General features: G+C 43.1%; 1 protein-coding gene across 1 annotated transcript; it reads left to right on the top strand.

Annotated features, from left to right (window-relative positions):
- Positions 1-5,656: 5,656 nt before the first annotated feature.
- Positions 5,657-12,439, top strand: KLHL33 (kelch like family member 33). The gene is made up of 5 exons (XM_007438486.3): positions 5,657-5,758; positions 7,016-7,556; positions 7,731-8,679; positions 10,008-10,178; positions 11,236-12,439. The coding sequence occupies exons 1-5, from the start codon at positions 5,678-5,680 to the stop codon at positions 11,849-11,851; spliced, it is 2,358 nt and encodes a 785-aa protein (XP_007438548.2). The 5' UTR covers positions 5,657-5,677; the 3' UTR covers positions 11,852-12,439.
- The last annotated feature ends 1,434 nt before the right edge of the window (positions 12,440-13,873 follow it).

The following is a 13,873-nucleotide window of genomic DNA, read 5'->3' as shown; positions in this document are numbered from 1 at the left end:
CCTGTAATGTGTGCCCTTTTTGTATGTAAGTGTAAATAAACCTATGTCATAGAAATGCTCCAGGCTGTAGTTTAACCTGAACCCTTCGAACATGTCACCGTTGAGAAATGGGATGCACACCCATAACAGGAGGCAGAACTACACAATCCTAGAGTCTGTTCCCTTCTTTGGTGATGTATAAAGATTTTGAAATGGAAGCACTCTATGACTGGTCCATGGTGCTGATTTTAACAGCATCCAAGGCCACAAGAATATAACCCCCAATTCCTGAAAGGCTATTCCAGAGCAAATGAGGGCAAACCCTATGCATCAACTACAGAACATGGCATTTGAAGAGAAAGCTGTCAGTCTTGGAGAGGAAAATCTCTCTTGGTAAACATCTTGAGTGGTGAGATGGAGTCCTTGCAAACTTAGCATATGATCCACCTTTTTTCCCAAGGGGTTTCTCTTTTCCTTCCCCCTCCCCAGACCTTCTTAAGGCCAAGGCAATGTCAAAGGAGTCAAGGTTTAATCCCAAAGCCTATACAAATGGAGTTCTATCTCATTGCTGTAACACAAGAGGAAAAAAACAAGGCTATCTGCCAAGAAGAAGCCATCCGGAACAATGGTCTATCCGCCACATGGCATCTTTTGAAGAAATACTTTTAAAGAAAATGTAATTGATATTACATTTTGATATTCTGCTCTCTCCATGGGGTTTGTATATTTTTAAATCTTTTTTTAAAATCTTTTTTTTTAATTTGTGATCATGTTTTTATTCTGATAATAATTTATCTTTTTGTAATGCCTGTTTTTATTTGTTATTTGATTTTAATTGTTGTACGCCACCCAGAGTCGCTGTGCTAGATGGGCATCTATATAAATCTGATATAAATAAAAAAATAAAAAATACCAGATAGATCTCATTTCCTTTTATCCTTAATTCTTCTCTCCACTCTATCCTTCTCTCATTTAACCTCCCACTCTTTTGTTCTGCTCTTGGAATCTATATGGCCCAATGGAAAAACCAGTCTGAACAAACGTTTTCTGAGACATCAAGGGAATTCCCCCAAAGTGCAAGAAAGAACCTTTCAAAAGTAATTACATTTTTATTTTCAGGGGTGTAGTTCCATTCTGATAGGGCACACCCAGGCTTACACTGAATTCCCTTCCCAAAACCAAACTGCACATTCTGTCTCTAAGTCACCTACTTCCATCAGATTCTTCTTCCCTATCAGAGCAAAATACCAACACAGACCCTGTTGCTTGAGCTCATAAATGCATTAAGTCCTCCTAGAGCACAGAAGGACACTGTGTTAGGCAGCTGCAAATTTAAAAATGTCATTTAACCCCGCTACACCACAATCCTCCATTGGGTGGCAAGCTGACTTCAGGGAACATGAACTCCCTAATCTGAGCAGCTGTTCATCCTTTGCAAACCATGGGTTGAGAGGCTAGGAAATGTGGCTAGGAGACCACCTCCTCAATTAAAAAATAAGGCAGAAGACATGCATACAAATGCATGGGTTCTTCCCAATGCAGTTAAGATCCTACCCAGGGACATCACTGCTTTGCCCTTGGTAACATGTGATCAGTGGGAAATGGCTAGAGGCCTTCTAACTCAAGAGGCAGGGTTTTCCTGGCATGGGGCCAGTCAGCTTCTTTCTCTCCCTCTTCTATTTTTTTAAACACCCCCCCCCCCATTACATTCAATTGAAATTTGGGGCACTTTGAGGAAATTTTAACTTCCTAGGGATACTGAGCCTATTCCTCATAACCTTTGTGCAAAAGAGGGCAATCTTTTGGTAGATAGGGCACCATCTAACTATTTTGGGGATGAAGCTGAGGACTATACCAATTTTAATTTAATATCAGATTTGCTATGGCCTCCCACTGCAGAAGACTTTGGGCAGCTTGCAAAATCACCAAAACAGTAAACAATTAAAACAGTTTATACCCACATAAACAGCAGTCTGGACTAAAACAACTCAAACAACAAACAGTACAAAAATATGACAGAAGCCTCACCAATAAGTAACAATCACATTAACCCCAGGCCTAAGGACAGAGCCTTTTAAATTTTCTCATAGAAAAGATTTCATAGAAGCTGCAGATAGGCTACTGGGGGAGTTTCAGAGACCATTAGAGAGGACTCAGAAGGAGCAGTTTGGCATGGAGAAGGTTGGAGGTGTTGGCTGGAAGCTAAAATGGCTGAAATGGATTTAAAAAACAACTGGTTGTTGAAGTGGCTTGTTGGTTTTAAGAAAAGTAGTGTGGGTTGGTAAGCCTGAATTGGATTAGCATGTAGGCAAGTGGGAAGATTGTCAAAGATAATTGTTTGGGCACTACCCAAAGAAATGTGCAAAAGAGGAGAACACATTGCAGATGTTTCTACTAATGACAAAAAGCTCTCAGCAGAGCTGAAGAAGATGGAACTTAAGAAGATTCAAGGTTTGCCTCCAGAGAAAAGCCAGCAAACAATGAGCAGGGATGCCAGCCAATATAACTTTAAGGCTTTTCTTAACTCTAGATAGAAATACTTTTAGTATTTAGAAATACAGAAGGCTGCATACAAGCCAGGTACACACATATGTCACTTATATTATAATTCGCCAAAAGATGTTTGGATTATTCTGAGGCTACAAGCTAGAGAGCAGGAAAAAATGTTGGTTTGGTAGTTTGAATCAGGGTGTATCTAATAGTCTGATAGAGAGTAATTAATAATTACTCACGAAATAATGCAAAAAACAGTTCAGGAAAGTGATACTATTTGAGTGTACTGATAAAGCTGGGCTCAGATTGCTTCTTACAGAAAAGAAAAATCGCTTCTTAATGGAAAGAAAAGATTGGCGGAAAGCTGTGTGGTCCTACCTTTCAAATAAGGGTACAATCCCATTGCAAGCTCATTATGAAGGTAAACATAGAAAATGAAAACTGTGGGTTAATGTTGATGTTTATGAAGACAAATAACATTGACAATCATGTTTAGTGAACTTAGCATAGATGGTGAAGAAGCAAAGATGATAAATAGGTTTGTATTCTTGGGAGAGAGAGAAAGAGAGAGAGAGAGAGAGAGATGGACAGTGATTAGACAAGCAAAGAACAGATAAATCCCAGGGAAGAATGCAGTGGCAAATTAAGATACAATCATGAAGGATTTCTAGGACTACAGAGATTAGATTTGTTAAAGAAATAGTTTTTTCCATTGAAATTGGACATTGGGAAGGGGCAAGAGAGACACTTTTGAAATTTGGATCTGGAAATGGTTACTAAGAATACTGTGAACTGCAAGAAGAACTAACCAGTTGGTCTTGGACCAAGCAAAGATTGACTGCTAGTTACGATCTAAGCAGAAACTCACATACTGCGGTCATGTGATGGGAGCAGACGTTGAGCTAGAAAAACAACTATGCCTGGCAAGATTAAGGGAAGTAGAACAAAGACAATGGACAGCGTGGATGGGATTGATGAAACAATAAGATTATCTGAAGAGCTATAAGATAGGCCTGGAAGCAGATCATGATGACAAGCATTTGTCTACAGCAGTGTTTTTCAAATCTGGCAACTTTAAGACATGTGGACTTCAACTCCCAGAATTGGCTGGAGAATTCTGGGAGTTGAAGTCCACACATCTTAAAGTTGCCACGTTTGAAAAACACTGGTCTATGGTGTCTCCTGCAGCCGAGCCTGGCTCGAAAGCAGCTAAATAAGCTCTTTTTCATCTTTCCTTCCTTAGCAGATTTTCTTTAGGAAATAAAAAAGGCCAGAAGGCCATCTATACAAATAAAAGCTTTGCCTGGAACCCCAGATTGCTGTTGTCATGAACCCATCACAAGACCACAGTATGTGAGTTTCTGCTTAGATCATACCTATGTTTTGGTTTCATGTGGCAGTAATCCATGACTTGTTTAATAATACTTAGTTGAATAACTCCCAATGTCCAGGATCATCTAAAACACTAAGCCACAAATTGTGGTTTAACAAACCCCGAGAGCTGGGCACTGGGGTCAGTCAACATGCTAAGCCTAAACCCATCAAATCTTTTTACAGCATAGCACAATGAATTCAGGAACAGACAAATAGTCTGATCTCCTAAAAAGCAGCTGTATATTCTGTAATCCCCCCCCCCACTTTTTAAAGATGTAAACATTTCTAGAAATAGTCACATGCTTATAAAAATGTCTGTGAGGGAGGGGGATTTTGGGTTTGTAACTTGCACAGAAATGCATGATTAAAAAAAGATTGGCATAATTTGTAGGAGATTTTAATTCTGTCTTGTGGTGCAGGGGAGACATTCACTAATGTTCAGGGACAGTCAGCTATCTGTTGGGTTTTGAAATGCACCTAGGGGATTATGACACTCAGCAGAGAGAGGGAGGAGGTGGAAGAGAATGCTATTATTTATTTGTACAAGTTATATCCCACTTCTGTGCAAGAGCTGAAAGGAGTGTACATAGCTCTCCTTTTTTCCCCACGCAATAACCCTCTGAAGGAAGTCAGACTGAGAAAGAGTGACTGGTCCAAAGTCATCCTGGAAGCTTCTGTCTCCAACACCTTAGAGCAGTGTTTCCCAACCTCAGCAATTTTAAGGTGAGTGGACTTCAACTCCCAGAATTCCCCAACCAGCATGGGGTGAGTGGGGGAATTCTGGGAGCTGAAGTCCACACACCTTAAAGTTGCTGAGGTTGGGAGACACTATCTTAGAGAGAAAACTTGCAGATGGAGTAGGAACCCATCTGAGGAGGCTTTGGATTACCAGTTCTTACCCACTGGCCCAGAAGAGGGACCACACAAGCCAAACATGATTCTCTTCCTCCTTGTAAGAAGACCCCTACCCACAAACAAGAGTAAGAGGTCAAGAAGTGAAAGCGGGGGGGGGGGGGATCCAGATGTAAAAGTCCACAAAGGTGTCTGATGGCTTCCTATGAAAGGAGAGGAAGACGAGGATTTTGCCAGAGGGAGAACTAGGATGACTTCAATCCAGCTTAATGCTTTGCCCTATCACCCTTCCATGTACTGAATTACAACCATCTGGACTTCCTGGTATTTCTATTACTAAACCCCTGGCATCTCAGAAGTAATTAATGTATTCAGGTCATCTGGCAACCCAGGATAGATTTCATAAAAAAGGTTCCCTGAATTCCACTCCCCACCCACCTTTGTAGAAACTGTTCTGACTTTTCCCCAAAATGCATCAAGTGCAGGTCAAATGTTATCAGGGGTTTACAAGACTCTAACCAGTTTCCACATCCATGTTGGCTAAAGTTTTAGACACAAAGCAGCAGAGTTCCCAGGATGTTTCTCTCTCTGTAGTTTGTGTGTGTCTGCGTGTATTCAGATAAATACACAATACACACACACACACACACACACACACAGAAAGAGAGAGGAACCTGCACAGAGAAAATCAGCATGTCAGGAAAACAGTTTGTGCTAACTTTAAATGAGTAAAGACTTATTTTACTTTTTAAATGTAGGATTGTGCAATAACTTGAGTCCCAATTAGTACCCGTGGCTATACAGTTATGAAACGGCTTTATTTCCTTCTGTGCCATCTGTGAGAATTATGCTTCAGTTGCTAGGTTAATGCATGGGCTGGTTACATTTAGCTTTGATTTCCAGCCCTTCAGCCTGTCCTGTCCTCTTTTAATATCCTGCGCCTGGCTATAATTAACTTTGCAAGCTGGCATCAAAGCTGATGATCAGCATACCACAGAGGTCATGCCATAGCTACGGATACCACAAAGGTCCAAGAAGGACCCCGTCAGAGCAGACACAGGTGAGAGATTTGGGCTGGGGATCCCCCTAGTAGTTTTGAAGAAGTTCCGTCAGTGTGGGAAGGTTGAGGGTGAAGGGCTGAGAGGTCATGTGTCATGTGTGCACGTAAGAAGATTCTTCTGTGGGATTTGCATGTCCACCCTGTTTCTTACTTGAGTAGCAGACACATAATTACAGCTTAGACCAGAATGTTCTCTAAGAACTGATGGAAAATGATAAGCATGCTGGGTAGGAAGACACGTCCCAAACAGGAGTCCAGGCCTGTTCACAGACTACCTGAGATCATGCATTACGCTAAGACTGAGACATAGCATGACTCGCTAGGTTTGGCCTCAACATGTTGCATGTACACCGCCAGTGTGGTTTGTCAACTCTGGATTCTTGAAGTTAGTGTGCTGTGCAAATCCAAGTGTGGCTTATCAAAGAAACCGTGGTTAAAGCAAATCAGGGCTGAATGTCATGTGTGAATTTGATCCCTCTTTCAGAAAAATATTGAATCATATTCATGAATTGTGAGAGAACTGTCACAAAACAATTGTTCTCAGAAATTAGAATAGAACTCCCACGTATGGGAGTATTAATCTCTGATTCAGATCACAAATCCACAACCAGAACACATCCTTTTCCAATTAAAACACATGCAAGCATTCTTGTACCTGTTATGCATTGTTTATACAGTTATGGGGTGGGTGGAGGAAGAGAACATTTAATACTATTCTGTGCTAGTGGGGAAGGCACATTACATATCTGTAGATTTTCTAAGAACGACCTATTCGTTCTAGGAGCCTGTATATGATATTTAACGTTTTCTAAACACTGAAAAAGTATGATCTTCACCCCCCACACTACTTTGTGTGCTGTGCTTGTAATTCAGTGACTTGAGGACAGTATGTATTTAGTTGTTCTATCACCTTCCTTTACTGTCTTCCATGCTTTCATTGGTTCTGTTCTCTTTTCTCACTGGGGCATAAGAAGCCATCACAGTTTGTGGGGGAAATTCTCAAATTTGTAATTTGATGACATCATGATGATGATTTAGGATCAACCAAAATGAGACAAAACATGAAAACTTTCCAGTTCTCCCAAATGCTTTGTCTGTTGAGATGTCACAAAAAAGAAAAGGATAGGGTGGGATTTATGAAATATCTTCTTTGATGAAGAATGCTGGAGAATCATTTTGGCCAGTTTGGTTAGTACTAATACAGGGATCACCCAGCTATGGGTTTTGGATCTTTTCTTACAAGTATCTTCTTTTCAGAAAAGGATGACCTGCGTGGACAGACCCCCAGATGTGAAGGGAACTCCAATGGAAGAACAGTGGGAACTGCGGAGTGAGGGCCACGCAGAAGGGTTTCTCACTGCAGCTCTCCAACTGAAGGGACAAGACCTTCTTGTGGATGTGGATGTGACTTTGGGTCTAAAGAACTATAAAGCCCACAGCATCCTTCTGGCTGCAGTCAGTTCCGTCTTTCTGCAGCGTTTAGAGCGTGGGGAGCAAGAAGTGATGAAGCTGGACGGTGTGACCACACCATCTGGCTGGGAGGCCATTTTGAATTTTGCCTACACAGGAGAGTTAGAGCCCACCCCAGTCATGGCTGGGGACATCCTAGATGCAGCTGAGGGCCTGGGTGTCCCTCGTGTGGCTGAAATCTGCAAGACAGTGTTGATAGGGACAGAGAATGGGGACAGACTGAGTCCAGTGGAAGAGAAATGGAAGACACTACAAAGGCTAGAAGAGCTGTACAATGAAGGCATTGGCTGGGACCTGGAACTTAAAGCTGAAGGAGAGACATTTCGAGGTGAATAAGGCAGAGATGATAGGAAAGCAAACATTCAGATTACAAGGAGTCAGTGGGTTGGGAAGAACTGGAAAACTCCAGATTTGGGTTAGGAATTGTCTTGGAGTTAGGGCAATATGACTGTGGCCAAGATACAGTCCTTCCATTTCCTGACCTCATCTTCTCTACTTTCAGTTCACCGCCTGGCCTTGGCTTGTGGCTGTGAATTCTTCCATGGCATGTTTACCAGCGGCATGAAGGAAACTCAACAGGCCAAGGCTCCTCTTTGCACCCAATTCACTGCAGCTGATCTGGGGCTGATCATCTCCTTTGCCTACTCAGGAGTGCTGAGAGGTGGATGGGATTATATGTTTGAAGCCGCGCAGGCTGCCCTTCAATACCAAGTCTCTGGCATCTTGGACCTCTGCCTGGACCTATTCCACTACAAGCTCACCCCAGAAAGCAGTTTGGATGTCCTGTCCTTTGCCCGTGCTTATGGCCTACATGATCTGGAAAACACTGCAGAGAAGTTTATATTAAGCAACTTTGTTCATGTCATGGAAACACCCAAGTTCCTAGATCTTCCCATAAACCAGCTGGTGGGCTTCCTTAATTCTGATTCACTCTACATCCTCAATGAACTAGAAGCCTTCCAAGGAGCCATCCGTTGGCTGGATGCTGACTGGGATGGGCGGATGAACTGTGCTGAGAACGTTTTGCGCTGCGTCCGATTCCCATTGATGTCCACTCGAGAACTCAAACAGGTGCGTAAAGAAGAGATGATGGCTGCTCCTGGTCGCCTCTACACCCTCATGGTTAAATCCTTAGCTAGCATCCCACCAGGCCCTTCCAAGATGGAGCACCTTCCTTGCCGGGTGAGATACCCAGAGAAGGTCATTGTGATTAGTGGAGGAGATACTCTGACAAAGAGTATGGCTACTCGCAGCCCATGCCAGGATTTCTGGTTCACCCACCGCTTCCTCAATGGCATTGGCTTGGTCAAGCAAGTGGAGTGGCGTCGACTTGGAAACCTCCCAGAGAAACCACGATTCCGGCATGCCGTAGCTGTGAAGGACAATATAATGTACCTTTTTGGGGGAAAGCATTATTATGGTGTCAGGGATACCATGTGTTCAGTGTTCAGGTGAGTTGGAAGACCTGCTGCTTGAAGTAGAGAATTGGGGAGGGAGGAGAGAATAGGATGTAGTCCCATTCTGTGAAGGGACTTTTGAGTAGGAGTGAGAAGATGTCAGATTTAATGTTTAATGAAGCATCTGATGGTAGTGAGTATGAGGGAAGGAGATAAATGAATCCTGGAAACAACCAGCTTTCAAGATATCTGTAACTGCAGCTGAGGGGAGCTGAAAAGTTTTTATATGGTTCTCCAGCTAATGGGAATACTGGTTGGGAACTCGTCATAGGCTGTCATGTCCCCAAGATACATGATGAAGCCAGTGAACAATTTGTCTGTCTGTGGCTGGTGTGGGTCTTCTGGGCTGTGTGGCCGTGTTCTGGAAGTTTTGTTTCCTAACGTTTCGCCAGCACCTGTGACCGGCATCTTCAGAGTGCAGGAGCACAGGCAGGAGCAGTTCTCTCTCCTGCCTGTGCTCCTGCACTCTGAAGATGCCGGTCACAGGTGCTGGCGAAACATTAGGAAACAAAACTTCCAGAACACGGCCACACAGCCCAGAAGACCCACACCAGCCATCGTATGCCGGCCGTGAAAGCCTTCGACAATACAATTTGTCTGTCTATCTATCTATTGCAGTTATTTCAGAAGTTGAGATCCCTACCTCCTTCAGGAACTTGGTCATCTGCCAACTTCTGATTTGGTTTTTTCCCCCAAAAGTTCAAGAAAAAATAGAGTAAAATCTGCAGTGCTCAGAAAATCTAGGATGGGTTAGGCAGGAAAAAGAGTTGTTCCTGACACCTCATAGAAACGGAGTGCCTCAAGGGTTGGTTCTCTAGGCTTCTGCCTATGTATCCCAAGGCCAGAAGAGAGAATGAATGATCTCATCTGGGTTTGTACAACATGGTCTGATTTGGTTAGATAACTAGATCCCATCAAGTATCTGTCCAAAGGTACTTTGGGGTGTTGGATCCTAACTTTGAAATAACTGGCTTTCTGTGTTTCCATAACTGATCTATCCTTTAAATCATCCAAATAAGTATGTTGGGGGAATGGAAGCATAGCCTGATAAATCCCAGAAGGAATTAAGAAGATCTAGGGGGGATTGTGGCTTCTCAGTCCTCTTGCAAATGCCAATTAGCCAAACTTTCTACATATGGACTCTGCAACCAAGAAAGAGAGATAGGAACCAGGATGTCTGTAGTTAGACTTCCTTACACCAGGAGGAACCTATCTGGCACGCTGGGCTGTTGAGGAATAAGCGCTAGTGCCCCATTCATAAGCAGCTGGGGGACAGAGTTGATTTCCACAGAGAATCTTTATGCCTTGACCTTCTCTTGCAGGTTTGATCCTCTTTGTGGGAGTTGGGAACGACTGGCTGACATGACAAATTGCCGAAGCTATTTTCCTGCAGTTTTCCTGAATGGTTTTTTCTACGTTCTGGGGGGGAGCTCCAATGAGGTTTATTGCCTGGATTTGGTGGAGTGCTATGAACCTCAGAGCAACACATGGAGGTAGGGGCTTGGGGAGGCTTCACCAGGTATGCTGGGTTCAGTTCTGGAGACCATGCATTGCAAAGGGAATGGGCATGATTTCGGAAGAGAGGAACCTCCACGAAGATGTCCAGGGTTAACTTTTGTAAAATAGAACCCTGCCAAGCTATGAAAAAGTCAGGGGACCAATTTCATGGCCATCTCCAGATAAGAGCAGGGCTTGGTGCCACCTTCTGCTAAGCCACAATATGGTTTGAGCTTAGGATATTGTATCAATTTATATAATTGTAGGTTTATTCAGTAGATTATATAGTAGATTATATTTAAGCAAACCCTGGTTTACAGCCTCCAGCAGTGCGAAGGAACAGTCATTGTAATAGGGTTCACACATTGCACTAAGACACAATATGCATTGTTTTGGTTCTGATTTAGTATGTCATAAAAACCCAGCTGCTGCGGTTTATAAACTATGATTTATAATTTTGCAATCCCAGCTGATTGAGCTTGATTCATCAAACCATAGTTTACCATGCTGTATGAACCAGGTCAAAATCCACAGTGAAGCTTCCTCTAATGTACTGTTCCTCAAATTTGGCAACTTGAAGACGTGTGGGCCTAACTCCCAGAATTCCCCAGCCAGCTGGGTGGGGAATTCTGGGAGTTGAAGTCCACACGTCTTAAAGTTGCCAAGTTTGAGAAACACTGTTCTAATGGAAAGGATAGATAAAACAGGAAGAATCTTATATTTGCTTCCAGGTCCTTAGATGAAAATCTAGGTAAAATGGTAATCAGTCAACAGATCCAAGACAGCATTGGGAGTTTATAACCTATTATGTCCCCCCTCAGCTGCCATTTTGTGAAGATAGCCCCCAGCAGCCATTCGAAAGCATGCTCTCCAGCTCCTGAAAGACTAAAAAACTCTACCTTCTTTTCCATACCTTTCCTGCATGTCTGTTTTTCACAAATAATTCGTTGGCTTTTGGTAAACTAGGTAAACATCCCACTCTATGGTTCAGCAAAGCAGTTATTTTCACATCCCTTATTTATTTCTCCCCCCCCACCCCTTATTTCACTTCAGGCCTTGTGCACCGCTGCCCACTCCTGTCTGTGGCCATGCAGCCTGTGTCCTGGATGGGCGCATCTACATCTCGGGGGGCAGCGACGGCTCGTGCCGCTGTCAGTCATCCCTGATTCAGTATCGCCCAGATGGCCCACCTCTCCTTCTGGCTCCCATGCAGGAAGAGCGTGCGGGGCACATCATGGAGGTGCTGGATGGGCGGATCTACGTGGCTGGTGGTCTACGATGGCGGGACGGGCACGGGGGCTACACTGACCAACTGGCCTGCGAGGCGTACAGCCCAGATCAGGACGTGTGGGTCACCCTGAGTTCTCTTCCCCAAGCTCATGTCATTGCTGCCTCTGCCGTCCTGATGGGAGAACTCTACATCCTGGGGGGGTATAGCCATAACACCTACCGAGATACGCACCTCATTCATTGCTACAACCCTTCCCGTGACCGTTGGGTCAATATGGGGACGTTGCCTCAGGCTTACGCCGATCTAAAGGCCTGCATCTTAGAAGTGCCCCCATCCCTCAGACAAAGCGAACCGTCACTCATGGATGCTCCCAGCTTGGATGACCCTTCTGGTTCTTTACTGGACTTGCCCTATCAAAGCTCTGGATCAAGCTGCTGAAAGGCTCAGAGTGTAGTGTTCAGGTCCTGGATTTGCTGTGGACAGAGCCGAGTTCAAGTCTCTCCTTGGGTGACTTTGGGTCAGCTACCTCACAAGGTTGTTGTGAGGATAAAACGAGGAGAGTGAGAACCTACTCCATGTATGCTTTCAGTTCTCAGCAAAAAGGCAATATAAATGCTAATGCTAACAATGATAGCAATGCTATCTTTATTTCCCACTAATAACAATCATAACTTTATTTCCCACTTGGATCGTCACTTAATTCAAATTAACACTGAAAAAATATGTCTATCTGTTTGAAAAAGGAAATGACTGGAAAAAAAGCTCTGCATTCACACAGGCAGATACAATTTTTTTGCAGTTGGATCTTTGGGCAGGTCGTCTGACTGTGTGAACATGACTTAAGTGAAAACCATTGAAAAGGCAGAGATAAGACTGTATCGACTGAGGTTCTAGATCATCTGAGGGCCCCACTCCCAAGACAAGGGCCCCACAAATCCTTTGAGTGGTAGTGGGGGAGTAGGGGTTGAGGCCAGGATGAAAAGCAAAAATAACTTTTATTTCATGTATGTTTTGATTAAAATTAAATCTAACTAATATTACTCTCGTGTCCTGGATTTAAACATTTTCCCCCTTCTGTCGCACAGAAATGACTATTTGGTAACAATTTCTGCAACTCTCAAGAAGTCACCCCAAAATTCCGGGGAGTGCCGGCAACCTTTTAGCCTTAGGTCTCCATATCCATACAAGATTCAGGATGACAAAAAACGAGTTTTACTGTATGTGGTTAACAGAAATCAAACTGTATTTTGTTTCTCACCCCTAAGTTTCACCAGGTTGAGATAAAGCTGCACCAGTTTAATATCTACCTGCTCTGCTGCTGATAAAGGCACCGAACCTTTACACAGAAGAAGCCAGTCAAGACAGTGCTGCAGTGATTTATTTTTATCTCTCTTCACAGCATCTTAAGAAACTGGCACTCTATTCACCCCTCTGTAGGGTACCACCTGGCTGACTTTCTCTGCATTTGAAAAAACTAAGCAGGGTCGTGGCTACCATTTGGATGAGAGACCACCAGGAGATTCAGGGCTGTAAACTACACAGTTCCAATGAAGACAATGACAACCAATTCTGTATCATTGCTAAGAAAACTATATAAGGGTGCCCAAGAATCTACAAGGAATAAAGCTCAACTTGAAAAGGTCTTAATCTTTAACTGGCACTTCTACCTGCCATAAACTAGAATTAGTAAATCCAGAGTCCTAAACTAAGCTGGGCTCTGCTACAATGATCAGGATAGGCCGCCTAGGAAATATAGCTACTTAGCTGTAAAAGGCCAGTCGATCCAAAGAAATGTTTTTATTTATTTGAGTAATAGGATTCTGGTTAAGGTACCTCCTGATTTTGCTTCACATTGGGGATGTCAACTTTTCAAATGGCTGCATAACTGCACCTTTAAGGATTGTCTGAACTGCAGATATAAATAGTATAACCACCACTAAACTGCTGATTCATGATGATCAGATGGTGATTAAAAGCATAAGAGCAAGAATCAAGCTGGAGAATTTGAAAAAAAGCACAAAAGGATAATAGGCAAATGACATCCATAGTTCAACAGATATTGCTGAATTGTAACATCATAACTAGGTTTAGCCTCAATCAACATTGCTCAAGTTCGCTGGGCAGGTCATGGTTTGTGCCTGGATGGAAGACCACCAGGAAATTCTTCAAAATAATAATAATAATAATAAAAAAATCCACAAAGAACGACACTGCTAACTTGTGCTTTAACATAACCAGCAGGGCAGCTCTAAGTTTTCCCAAACGTCCCTCCATTTGGTCCCATTCTAGAAAAAAAAAAATGTTTTTGATTTTCTTGCTTCAAGTTCTTTAAGAATATCGGGGGAATCTTCTCCGTGGGCAACCCTGTGTGTAAGAAAGGTGATAAAAAAACTCCCCGTGAAAACGAGACTGTCCGATGTGTCCAAATATAAAAAATATGGACAGAAAAATAAGAACATG

This window comes from Python bivittatus, unplaced genomic scaffold (assembly GCF_059951505.1).
Source record: "Python bivittatus isolate LINGU-HERP-01145 unplaced genomic scaffold, Pbiv_v1 ctg000430_np1212, whole genome shotgun sequence".
NCBI lineage: Eukaryota > Metazoa > Chordata > Lepidosauria > Squamata > Pythonidae > Python > Python bivittatus.
This window is presented reverse-complemented; position numbering and strand designations above follow the sequence as displayed.